Source organism: Astyanax mexicanus, unplaced genomic scaffold, assembly GCF_023375975.1.
Source record: "Astyanax mexicanus isolate ESR-SI-001 unplaced genomic scaffold, AstMex3_surface scaffold_48, whole genome shotgun sequence".
Classification (NCBI taxonomy): domain Eukaryota; kingdom Metazoa; phylum Chordata; class Actinopteri; order Characiformes; family Acestrorhamphidae; genus Astyanax; species Astyanax mexicanus.
The window spans coordinates 469,755-482,956 of NW_026040058.1; the positions used below are offsets into that span (position 1 = coordinate 469,755).

General features: G+C 44.3%; 1 protein-coding gene across 1 annotated transcript in view; it reads left to right on the forward strand.

Annotated features, from left to right (window-relative positions):
• Window positions 1-12,965, forward strand: part of LOC111188827 (uncharacterized) — a 30,023-nt gene extending 17,058 nt beyond the window's left edge. Inside the window, exon 2 of the mRNA XM_049473958.1 lies at window positions 10,743-12,965. Coding sequence (XP_049329915.1) covers window positions 10,750-12,819 — 2,070 coding nt within the window. The 5' untranslated portion in view covers window positions 10,743-10,749 and the 3' untranslated portion in view covers window positions 12,820-12,965. The remainder of the gene's footprint in view (window positions 1-10,742) is intronic.
• The last annotated feature ends 237 nt before the right edge of the window (window positions 12,966-13,202 follow it).

The following is a 13,202-nucleotide window of genomic DNA, read 5'->3' on the forward strand; positions in this document are numbered from 1 at the left end:
AAAAAAACACCCGTGCGTTTAAAGCTCCGCATCATTTAATAAAAACAGAAAAATAGATATGAAATAGGAAAATAGTAACTAAACTTAGCTCAAAATGCTAAAATAAATATAATCTAACGGATTCTAAAATAACAAAAAAGAAAAAGTCTACACACAGGTACAAAAATATAATAATATACAAAAAAACATCCGCGTTTAAAGCTCTGCAGCATTTAATAAAAACAGAAAAATAGATATGAAATAGCTCAAAATGCTAAAGGAAATATAATCTAAGGAATTCTAAAATATCAAAACACACAGGTACAAAAATAAAATAATATAAATCCCCCCCACCCCACCCCGCCGGTAATACCATATACAGCCATATAATCTGACGACGGTATGACGGTATGAAAAACTTCAATACCGTCCAACCCTAATCGCGGGTGGGTTTCAGGTGCAGACCGAAGCGGAGCGCAGCAGAGATCCGCTCGGTTTCGCTTCATCGCGGGTTGGTTTCAGGTGCGAAGCGGAGAGGAGGCGACCCAGGTCTAGCCTAGCCTAGCCAAGCCTAGCTTATCTGGCTACGTGCCTGTATGATTGCGTCATCACGCACTGACGTAGCCCGGCTATGTTCAGGTCTGCAGTGAACTGACGCCGCTAAAAAACGCCTGTCTGTAAATAATACATATCGATATATCACAAAAATGATATCACCGTTATTGAAACATTTCTTATCGCGATAAATACCGATATCGAAATATTGTCCAGGACTAATTTACACAGACAGGCATTTTGGGTCATAAAGATTTTGAGTTTGTAAAACAGAAGTCACAAATGTACTGAAACTTGTAACTGCATTTAAACAACTGCATGCACGAAAATCCAAATCCACAAATTAACTGGAATGTACAAACTTACATAAATGTACATATATTACATAAAGTAATATTAATAACAAACCAAATGTACAAATGTGAAAGAATAATTAATATATATATAAATATATATATTTTTATTTGTAAATCCAATCTCTTCAATGTGTGAATCAGTACTGCTCAAATGGCTTAAGCTGGGTCAGACCAAAAATCACATGGAATTTGTGAGGTTGTAAATGTGACAGTGGGTGTTTTTCACTGTGGAGCTAAAAATCCTCTCATTCACCTTCTCTGCTGCGTGTGCGAAGCTCTAGCTGCAGTTGCGAATTTTGACCCTATTTTTACGCCTTTAAAACAATAACTAGTCCTGGCATTCACTGCCGTTTGGTAATATTTTTTTCGCTGTATTTTATTCACTTCCACTTGCTACATACAGAACTATCATGTGGCTGGGTACACGGTTAATATCCATAACGTGCACGAACTGCACTGTTACTATGAAAATATTAATCTTATCGTGCTGCAGATAAGTTTTCCGCTCGGCTCGACTGGACTCCGCTCTGCTCCGCTCCGCAGACTGTGTGAGCTCTGTGGAGGCAGCCCTCAGGGGCGGGGTTATTTAAATGAGTAGGCTGTTTCTCCACAGTCTTTCTCCCACCTCTGGGGCCTCATTTATAAAACTCTGCGTAGGTTCTAGAGTGAGAGTGTGCGTACGCACAAAAAACAGGAAATGGCGTACGTCCAAAAAAAATCTGATTTAAAAAAGTGTGCGTACGCACACCTGAACGCAGTTTCCTCTTTATAAATCACAATCTGCTTATAAATGTGCGCAGCTGACCAAGGCTCGCGCTCCGCCTCGGCACCGTCCACATTTACCCATAAAAGGTCCATGCAAATCACCCAATGAATATTTAAATGAGTGATTCCCCATTCATTCTGATCGGGATGATGGAGGAACGCAAAGCAAAGAAGCTAAATTTTGGAGATTGTGAAGTGGAAGTCCTTGTTTCAGAGGTTGAGGCAAGGAAGGATGTGTTGTTTGGTGGCCTTAGTAGTGGCATTACCAACAAACGCAAGTTTGTTGAGTGGCAGCATGTGGCTGCAGCAGTAAACAATATGAGCTCCACAAGCCGAACTATTGCAGAGGTAAAGAAAAAGTGGTCAGATTTAAAAGTCGACGCAAAGAAGCAAATCGGTTAACTCGGTTAGCTACTGTTACACCTTAGCCCATGTCTGTGTTATGTTTCTCCCTCGTTTGTTCCCTAGTGCTCCTGCCCCTCTGTTTACCTGTCATGTGTTCCCTGCCATGTGCTTGTGTTGTGTTTTTGTACCTGTTTCCGCCCTAGCCCCGCCCTAGTCCCGTCCTAACCATTAGTGTTCTCACCTGTGTCCTGTTTGTAACCCCGCCCCCTCGTCATCCAAGCCCAGGTGTTTCTCACTCCCCTCCTGTATTTAAGCCCCTCTGTTTGAATGTTCAGTGTCGAGTCTTTTGTATTTTGTATCCTGTATTTTGTATCCTGTATCCGATATCCGTAGTCTGTATGTATCCTTGCTGCCCGTATGTTTCCTAGTCTCGGTTTCTTAGTCTTTGTTTCTTAGTTTGTTATTCCAAGTCTTGTTGTTTTGCGTTACCCGCTTTTATTTGTTTTGATTTATCTTGTTTGTTTAAAATAAAGATCTTTGCACTTACGTCCTCCTCCTCCCCTCCCTCCTGCGTAACATAAGACTCGACCTAAAAAAATGGACGTAGCAAAGTGGAATGCCACGAGGAAGGCGGACCTGGAGTATCTCCGGTTCCTCGCGGAGCTAATTCGGGGGGATGAACCGCTCCCGGCGCCTCTCCGCGGGGTGGAAAGTGTCGGCCCAGCTCCAGCTAAGCTAACTAGCATGTTAGCTCCACCGCACTCTCCAGCGCGGCCGGCTTCCAGCTCTCCAGCGCGGCCGGCTTCCAGCTCTCCAGCGCGGCCGGCGTCCAGCTCTCCAGCGCGGCCGGCGTCCAGCTCTCCCGGCTTCCAGCTCTCCAGCGCGGCCGACTTCCAGCACTCCAGCCCGGCCGGCTTCCAGCTCACCAGCCCGGCCGGCTTCCAGATCGTCGACTCCGGCTCCGGAAGCAAGCTCCGGTCCGGTGTTTTCAGCCACGCCCACTGCTGAGTCTGCGGCTCCTGTCCGGATCTTGGCGGCAGCCGCACTCTCAGCTCCCGCTGAAGCGGCTTCTTCGCCAGCAGGACCCACCGCCTCTGTTTCAGCGCTGCCCGCGGCTCCCGCCGTCTCTGTACCAGCGCTGCCCGCGGCTCCCGCCGCCTCTGAATCAGCGCTGCCCGCGGCTCCCGCCGCCTCTGAATCAGCGCTGCCCGCGGCTCCCGCCGCCTCTGAATCAGCGCTGCCCGCGGCCGCCTCTGACCCAGTTCCCGCGGCCCCGGCCGCCTCTGACCCAGTTCCCGCGGCCCCGGCCGCCTCTGACCCAGTTCCCGCGGCCCCGGCCGCCTCTGACCCAGTTCCCGCGGCCCCGGCCGCCTCTGACCCAGTTCCCGCGGCCCCGGCCGCCTCTGACCCAGTTCCCGCGGCCCCGGCCGCCTCTGACCCAGTTCCCGCGGCCCCGGCCGCCTCTGACTCTGTGCCCGCTGTTACCCCAGTTCATGCGCCTGGGGGTCCAGCCTCTGCTCCTGTGCCTACTCCCAGGTCACGAGCTCCTAGAACCGCCGCGCCTGCTCAAGCTGCACCCGCCGCGCCTGCTCAAGCTGCACCCGCCGCGCCTGCTCAAGCTGCACCCGCCGCGCCTGCTCAAGCTGCACCCGCCGCGCCTGCTCAAGCACCAGCAGCACCCGCTGCTACAGCCTCAGCTCCAGCACCAGCAGCACCCGCTGCTACAGCCTCAGCTCCAGCACCAGCAGCACCCGCTGCTACAGCCTCAGCTCCAGCACCAGCAGCACCCGCTGCTACAGCCTCAGCTCCAGCACCAGCAGCTCCCGCTGCTACAGCCTCAGCTCCAGCACCAGCAGCTTCCGCTGCCCCAGCCTCAGCTCCAGCACCAGCAGCAACCGCTGCCACAGCCTCAGCTCCAGCACCAGCAGCACCCGCTGCCACAGCCTCAGCTCCAGCACCAGCAGCTCCCGCTGCCACACCCTCAGCTCCAGCACCAGCAGCTCCCGCTGCCACAGCTCCAGCTCAAGCACCAGCAGCTCCCGCTGCTCCAGCCTCAGCTCCAGCTCCAGCAGCTCCCGCTGCTCCAGCCTCAGCTCCAGCTCCAGCAGCTCCCGCTGCTCCAGCCTCAGCTCCAGCACCAGCAGTGCCTGCCGCCCACGTGGTACCCACTGCTCCTGACCCTGTGCCCGCGGCTCCGGCCGCCTCTGACCCTGTGCCCGCGGCTCCGGCCGCCTCTGACCCTGTGCCCGCGGCTCCGGCCGCCTCTGACCCTGTGCCCGCGGCTCCGGCCGCCTCTGACCCTGTGCCCGCGGCTCCGGCCGCCTCTGACCCTGTGCCCGCGGCTCCGGCCGCCTCTGACCCTGTGCCCACTCCCAGAACTTTGTATGCCCCCAGGCCTATCCCCAGGCCTGCTCCCAGGTCACGGGCTCCTAGGCCCGCCCCAAGGCCCCCGGACCTCTGCCCAAGAACTGTGCCCAGGCTGGCCCCTCTAACTACCCCACAGACTTTAGCCAGTCCTGGGCATCCCCAAGTTTTGTTTGTTCCCGTGTCTCTCCCTGTTTTGGTCCCTGTCTCAGTTTGTGTCCCTGTACCCATCTCAGTCTCTGTTTCTGTTCCTGTCCCCGTCACCATGTTCTTGTCCGTCCCTGTCCATGTATTTGTCCCAGTTCCCCTGTCCAGTTTTGTCCAGTCCCCGTCTTCTGTTCGGTCTGCTGCCCAGTCTCCGTCCCTGTCTAGTGTCCAGCCCCCTGTCCAGTGTCAGCCCCGTGTCCAGCCCTGTGTCCTGTCCCCTGTCCAATCCCAGTCTCCGTCCCCTGTCCAATCCCAGTCTCCGTTCCCTGTCCAGTCTCAGTCTCCTGTTCGGTCCGCTGTCCAGTCCCAGTCTCCGTTCCCTGTCCAGTCTCTGTCTCCTGTCCAGTCCCCTGTTCAGCCATGTGTCCTGTCCCCGTCCCAGTCTACATTCCAGTCTCCGTCCCATGTCAAGTTCCCTGCCCGGTCTACGTCTCCTGTCCAGTTTCCATTCCCTGTCCAGTCCTCTGTCCAGTCTCCGTTTGTGTCCCCTGTCCAGTCCCTGTTCCCTCTCTCTCGGCGCCTCTGGAAGTGGCGCCGTTGAGGGGGGGTTATGTTACACCTTAGCCCATGTCTGTGTTATGTTTCTCCCTCGTTTGTTCCCTAGTGCTCCTGCCCCTCTGTTTACCTGTCATGTGTTCCCTGCCATGTGCTTGTGTTGTGTTTTTGTACCTGTTTCCGCCCTAGCCCCGCCCTAGTCCCGTCCTAACCATTAGTGTTCTCACCTGTGTCCTGTTTGTAACCCCGCCCCCTCGTCATCCAAGCCCAGGTGTTTCTCACTCCCCTCCTGTATTTAAGCCCCTCTGTTTGAATGTTCAGTGTCGAGTCTTTTGTATTTTGTATCCTGTATTTTGTATCCTGTATCCGATATCCGTAGTCTGTATGTATCCTTGCTGCCCGTATGTTTCCTAGTCTCGGTTTCTTAGTCTTTGTTTCTTAGTTTGTTATTCCAAGTCTTGTTGTTTTGCGTTACCCGCTTTTATTTGTTTTGATTTATCTTGTTTGTTTAAAATAAAGATCTTTGCACTTACGTCCTCCTCCTCCCCTCCCTCCTGCGTAACAGCTACGTCCTCAAGTAATGCCAAAAACGCCATTATAACAGACAGTGCCTCACTATTTTCTGGCTAATAATAATAATAATAATATATATATATATATATATATATATATATATAACACCTTTAGATTTTACAACTGTGAGATAAAACAGATAATACAAATAAAACTGAAATAAACTACAAAGTGAAATATGCAAGTTAGTGGAAAATTAACACTACATATACAAATAATACAGAATAAGATACAGAAATAATTTTAACTATACATGCAAAAAAAAAATTATTGAAACAAGTAATGCTTAATCTTCCTTTGTTAATTTTGATTTATGTGGTAACTAATATGCGGCAGGAAGAAAAGCTTGCGCATTTACTTACAATTCCCTACTTTACCACATGATGCCACTAATTCCCGCTCTCTCCGCACACTTTTGAAGGCAAGCCAAGTATTTCTTTATAAATCACAATTCTTGCGTGAGATGTTGCTTACACACATTTCTGCCCTCTTTTTATGCGTACGCACTCTTTATAAATGAGGCCCCTGCTCTCTACTGCGCAGACTCAGGTTCCTGAATTGCCAAAATGGCGGAAGATTTTGGCTTCATTTTCATTGAATGAATGGGAACGGCAGTCTATGAATTCAGTGGTGAGGATTTGGTTTGACTTTAGAAGGTCTGATACACTTCAGTTTGCTGCAAATTGTGCCAGAGAGTGGAGTCGACCAGCAGCGGTAACGTTAATACATCTAATCTGTTCCTCCACCTTAAATAACTCCACTACATATAATCTTTTCCTTATACTGACTGAAGCACTTTTATAGCTTATGTTGTAACTAAGTTAAGTTTATGAATCCTTTAGGTTTGTTTATTTGACAGGGATATCCTGTTCATTTAACCTAGCTAACTAATACACATTTAACCTAGCTAACTAGCACACATATAACCTAGCTAACTAACACACACACACACACACACATTAAGCAAGCTAACTAACACTCACACATTTAACCAAGCTAACTAACACACACACACATTTAACCAAGCTAACTAACAATACATTTAGCCTAGCTAACACACACACACACACACACACACACACACTTAACCAAGCTAATTAACACACACACACATTTAACCAAGCTAACTAACACACATTTAGCCTAGCTAACTAACACACACACACACACACACACACACTTAACCAAGCTAACTAACATCCCCCCACCACACACACACACACACACACACATTTAACCAAGCTAACTAACACACATTTAGCCTAGCTAACTAACACACACACACACTTAACCAAGCTAACTAACACACACAGACACACACACATTTAACCAAGCTAACTAACACACATTTAAACTAGCTAACACACACAGACACACACACACAGACACACTGACTGTATTCTGAATGGCTTTAATAAATTATTACACAATCCTGCTCTCCCAGTCTGCTGCTGCTGTCATCACCTACGGAGGACGCGGAGGCTACATCAGAGAACATGTCTGTGATTTTTACACATTTTGTAGCAGCCACAGTGAATTTCTTTGTGCGTAATTTCTCCGCACAACTATTTTTGCCGCTTTTATTTCTTCATACTGCATTTCCTTTAACATACGCGCTCAACACTGAATGTACCATGCAGAGAAATGGTGTAGAACCGGCGGACACACATGTGCTTTCGCTTGTAAACACTCTGCAAAATAAATAGTATAAAAAATAATAGTAATAAAAGTAATAAAAAAGTAGATAGATTTGAGGAGAAGGCCATGACTAATTTGCGATACAGAGAAACCTGGAATGGAATGGAGTAGAATGGAATGGAGTGGCAATTTTAAGGCAGTCAAACAAAATCCCAGACGATTTTGGAATTCCCCCCAGAATTTTTTTTAGGTCTCAAAAGTAGGTCCGGGAAAAAGAGGACGTCTGGTCACCCTAATTTAATCAAGCTAACTAACACACATTTAACCTAGCTGACCAATACACACACACATTTAACCTAGCTAACTAACACACATTAAACTAGCTAATATTGAGATTGGTCTACCTACCAAACCTCACGTGTTCTGCGGAGGAACTCAATCGGACACCTGAAATTCTTTTCAGTCAGTTTATTGAACAAAGATCTTTGGAGATTTCCACCTGACCACCCACGGATGAACAAGCATCTCCGTGATCACGAAGCAATCTGATCCTTTACAGGCATACATGATTATTTATACACCCCCACCCCACTGTGACCAAACGACAACTTCTGCTGTAAATTTCCATGACGTTAATAGAGTCAAATTAGGGGAAATGTTTTGAAGGTATGTGTTCTGAGAATTGCCCCCATCTGTAGTAATTTTAACGCCTGTGCAAACTCGTGTTTTTTCGCCGTGATGATAGGGTGTTGTTTTAAGTTAACACATTGACCTTATGAACTGTAACACCTTTACACAGAGGAAGGTAAATGTTATCTCTTATCCTTACACAGGATGTGTTGACCTTTTAAACTATCTAACACCCTTACACAAAGTAAGGTACATTTTAATGCCGATGATATTTTAAAAGCTATTTTAACTAGATAGTACTCTAATGATTAATTGACGAATAAAAGCTGTTTAACTACTGTAATGCTTGATTAATAAATGTCAAAGATTATATTGCATATGTGCCTAATACTGCAAAGGTTAACATATGGTTTGCTGTTTAAAGCTAAATGATTATATATTTCCACACCTAACTAACACACATTTAACCTAGCTGACTAACACACACACACACACACATTTAACCAAGCTAACTAACACACATATAACGTAGCTAACGCTAACACACACATTTAACCTAGCTAACTTAGGGTGACCAAACGTCCGTATTTCACGTCCTGTCCCGGGCGTCCCGGGTTTTTTTTTTTTTTTCAAAAAGTGAGGAAATGTCCTTTTTAAATTTTTTAATTACCTTCATTGGACCATTAAATTTACAGGAACTAGGGCACTGCGCACGGTGCTGTGAGTCGCGTCAGTGAGAGCAGCCCTGTTCTTAATCAGAATGTAGACAGTGTGACTGTCAGTCAATGCTGCCAACTTTATTTAGCGACTTTTCAGCCCCTTTAGCGGCTTTTTTTGTAAAAACAACAACAACACAAAACACCGTGCCCACAGCCACCGCTGATTGACCCTGCCTTGTATTTACAGATCAGGATGTAAATATAATTGTCTTCAGTGTGACACGAAAAAAATATTGAATTTAACACAGTTTAATTCACAGTCTCAATCAGTCTGTCACCACATTCACCAAGAAGCCTGTCACTCACCTCCTCCACAGTGCCTCTTTATAAAAAGCTAAACATCTATTGAACCGTTGAACATTTTGCCTATGATAGGTTTAAAAATAAAGAAAACGTTAAAAAAATAAATAAATAAAACAACCAAAAACCCTAAAAAAAAAAAAAATGTAAAATAACACTTCCGGCTAACTGCTGCTCTTATAATAACATTTAAGAACACGCCAAAAAACTCATTTATATAATTCACATAAAAATAAAGTTATTGTAAAAAAATGACGGCCTATTTAAAAAAGCACCAAAAGCTATTCATTTGTAACATTTCTAACATATTTAGGATGTTTTCTACTCACTTGTTTCACTCCCACAACCTTAATCCTTTACAGCTTCAAAAATATGTATTATGCAAATTAGGTGTTGTTCTTTCTAGATTTCTAGGCCTGTCGCGATAACTATGTTATCGACTTATCGTAAGATAATTTTTTTTTATCGGCATTTTTGCCGACGTCGATAACAGCCGCGGGTTTCCACGGAAATGTAGTGCATGCAGAGCTCATCACTTTCTCAAAACTAAACAGCTTTAGAGAACGTTTAGAGAAGTCCAGTCCTGGTTTTAAAACTGCATTTCATGGCTCCGGTGTGGGACTATTTTGGCTTTAAGCCAAAAGAGCTTTAAGCCGAATGAGGATCAGAAAGTGCCTTTGTGTTATGTCCAGAGTAAAAAAAAACTTGGATTAATATAAATGTTACTTTAATCTGTATGTTGTTATTTATTTTTATTTTTTTTAAAAGGTATGTTTAATATTTAGTGCAGTTTTCTCAGAACCCAAAGTCCCAGGGAGGTTGTACTTTATTTGTTTTAGTTATTTAGGATATTAAAATATATTCACTCTATATCTAAACACATACACAAAAATAATTATCGATTTACACAAAATATGGTCATCCACTGTTTAAATATTTTTTTCTGAACCTCTAATGCCTATATTTAAGCAAATAAATGAAAGATGACTTATTTACCACCAGATTAACTTCCAGCAAATCTCTGCTCTGAGCAGAAGAACTGCTGCCCTCAAAATGGCCTCAGATAAACAAATTGGAACTAGAATTACCCATGAGACCACTCCCTTAAAGGGAACAGCATCCTGTTAACTCATGCATATATAAATGCACAGAAACAAAACTTTTACAATTTCCTGACCTTATACACAGTTTTAAAATTAATGTACATATTTAAAAAAACTTTTATTGCCACCTGGCTTTACATACATATAAAAAAATGCTCAAAAGTGATCTGAGATGGTGACATCCAAAACGTCACATAGGTTAACAGAGAAACATTGTGATATGAAAAAAAGACAAGTGGGGTCACAATATGTTCAAATATCCTATCAAATATTCTATCAATATCTTTGCTTTTGATTTTTTAAACAATTGTTTATATCGTCACTTTCCAATGAAAACAGCAACTTTACAGGAGAGAGAAAAAACCTGGTAAACTTTCAGTAGAAGTCTATGTAAAAAGAGTTGATTTCAGGTCATTTTGAAGAGATTCTATTGGTCCATTCATCAGGAAGTTTTGGTACAGTGTAAGGGACAGTATGGCTGTTCAAATTATGTAGTAAACTAAAAATTTCCAAAAATGGAGTATATATATATATATATATATATATGATGAACAACTGTACAGCTACATATATAGAATCATATATTAATACATTGTCATTCATTCCTTTTAATTGACTTGGAAAATGCATGTTGTTATATCTTGAAGTATGATTTTAGAGTCTTAAATAACATTTTACTCTTTATGCACACTTGTCTCTTGTTTATTGAACAGGAAGGAAATGGATTCCCAAATTGCAAAGACCACGCAAAGTCTCACCAAAGCTGAAGACATGAGAAATCAAACTAAGCTCATCATGCAGCCCTACGCCAACTGGGAGGAATACCTGACTCCTGCCCCGCTCTCTATAGCCATACTGGGAGAACTGGTCTTCATCTCTTCCACAACAGATTTCTCCATCAACAAAAACCCACCGAAGGACGGCTACAAGTACATCAGATACCCAGATTCATTTCGCGCCTGTCTCATGCAGGTGTGTAACTCTGGCTGGGGGGCTTTTAATGAAGCCCACAAGAACATGGATCAGATTCGTCTCCACACCATGACGGTCCCGGACTACATGAAGACCGCTGTAAAGATTCTGTTCCAGGGAAATGATGAAATTGTTCAAGCCCATCTTCCTGACCAGCTGGAGAACATTCGTGTCATTGCAGATGACTGTCTTGATCTGGCTGCATCAACAGAGAAGCGTTTCACTGATGTCATCAATATTATCCAGGAGCTGCTGGAAGCATGTGTAAATGCAGAGCACTTTTATGGAGAAGAGCTGGAAGAAATCAAGAAAAAACTGGAGGAAAACAAAATCAGAAAACAATCATCCGAAGAAGCTGTTAAACGCTCTGAGAAGATAGCTAAAGCCATGGAGGTGGAAATGAAGGAAGCACAAGAGAGCTACAAATCAGCAATGGATTCCATACCCAGTGGATGGGAGTCGATGGCTATGGATCTTGTTGCAGCTTTCACTGAAAGTGTGTCAACCGTAATGACAGGAATGACATCTGTAGTGACTCAGCCAATGGACAAAATGTGCAATGCTACAAAAACTATTTCAGAGACATACAAGGATATAACAGGTAACATCGCATCTGCAGATGAAGTGGATAAAATAAACATCTACAGCAAATCTGCAGCAATCCTGGCTTGTGCAGAGGTGTTTCAGCAGTTTGTGCATGATTCCACCATTGACTGGAAGAGTCTGTATGATCAGAAGAAGAAAACTCCCAATACAGATTTTGTGAAGGGGCAGTTCACAAGAATCAACAGCAGATTAGAACAAATCCCAAAATGTAAACCAAAGAAGTGTGCCCAAGAAATATGTGAAGAGGCCATTGCCATCTGTGATGAACTGGCAATATATGCACCAAAGGGGGAATGTGAAGAAGCAAAAACAAAGCAGCTGATCCAGAAAATCAGAAAACTGACTGATTCAGCTCGAGCTTTTGACTCCAAGAGTAAAGATGTTACAAAATCTCCTTCTCTGACTCCAAAACCACCAATGATGAATAAAGAGGAGAGTCAATCTGAGAAGAAAAGTGCTTCCCAAAGGGCATCAGAGAATGCCAGGTTCCGCATAGAGCAGAGCCGAGCTCAGTTGAAGGAAACCAGAGGATCCTATGAGAAGAGTGTGGAGAACATGGAGAAGAACCAAAAGGAACTGACTGAAATCCTGATCAGCATGAGAAACTGTGAGGTCAAAGAGATAGACTTCAACACCACCATACAGATGCTGGTTAAAGGAATGGATGCGATGGGGAGGGTGAAGGAGCAGTGGGAGAAGATGGTGCGTTTCTTTTCCATGGTGTCCAACATTGTGAAAACCAGTCTGACCAGAACTCTTAAAGATTTCATTTCCACATCTGAGAAGACTCAATCTCTCTCCTACAACTCAAAGCTCTTCTCCAAAGATCTGCTCTACAATCAAGCCTTTCAGGCCACGAACATCGCCAGCCTCGTTCACATGATCTCAGCAACCTACACTGAAGTCTCTGAGAAGTATCTGATGGATCGGGTCAGCTCACTGGGGAAACTTATGGCCATGGATAAGGAAAAGCCAGAGTTTGAACAGGAACGTCTGCAGCTGCAGAACTCCTGTGATGAAGCTCAGAAAGGCATTTTGCGTCTCGTCCTGAAAAATAAGGATGACTTTGAAAGAAAGACCAACGCAAGACTGGAGAAGATCGATAAAGAGCTGCTGGCTATTCTTCCTGAAGCTGCTCCAGAAGAGATGAAGAGTATTCAAGCAGCTGTTGAGAGTGGATTCACAGAGGAAGAAGAAGATGATTATGCCTGAGGTTTATTTGGAAAAGGCATCCTGATTTGATTCCAAAATTACACGGATACTGATGATGATGGCTTTTTTGCTTAATGCGTTTCACACATTAATTTTGCTTAAATACATAACTTTCTTTGCTAATGTCCACCATCTCGGTTTTTCCTATCATTGTTTTTCTTTATAATTCATTCTTTTTTACATTTACAATTGTTAACTACGTATATCAGATATTGGAAATATGTAGAACTGAAAGTTGCCAAGAAAAATAATTAATTAATTAATAGAATTAATCTGAATACATAAATTGTTAATGGTCCTGTTAAATTTACAAATGCAGATTTCACTGTCAATTCCTCTGTTTGCTTTTTAATCATGAGAAATAAACGGCTGTGCATGTTTAA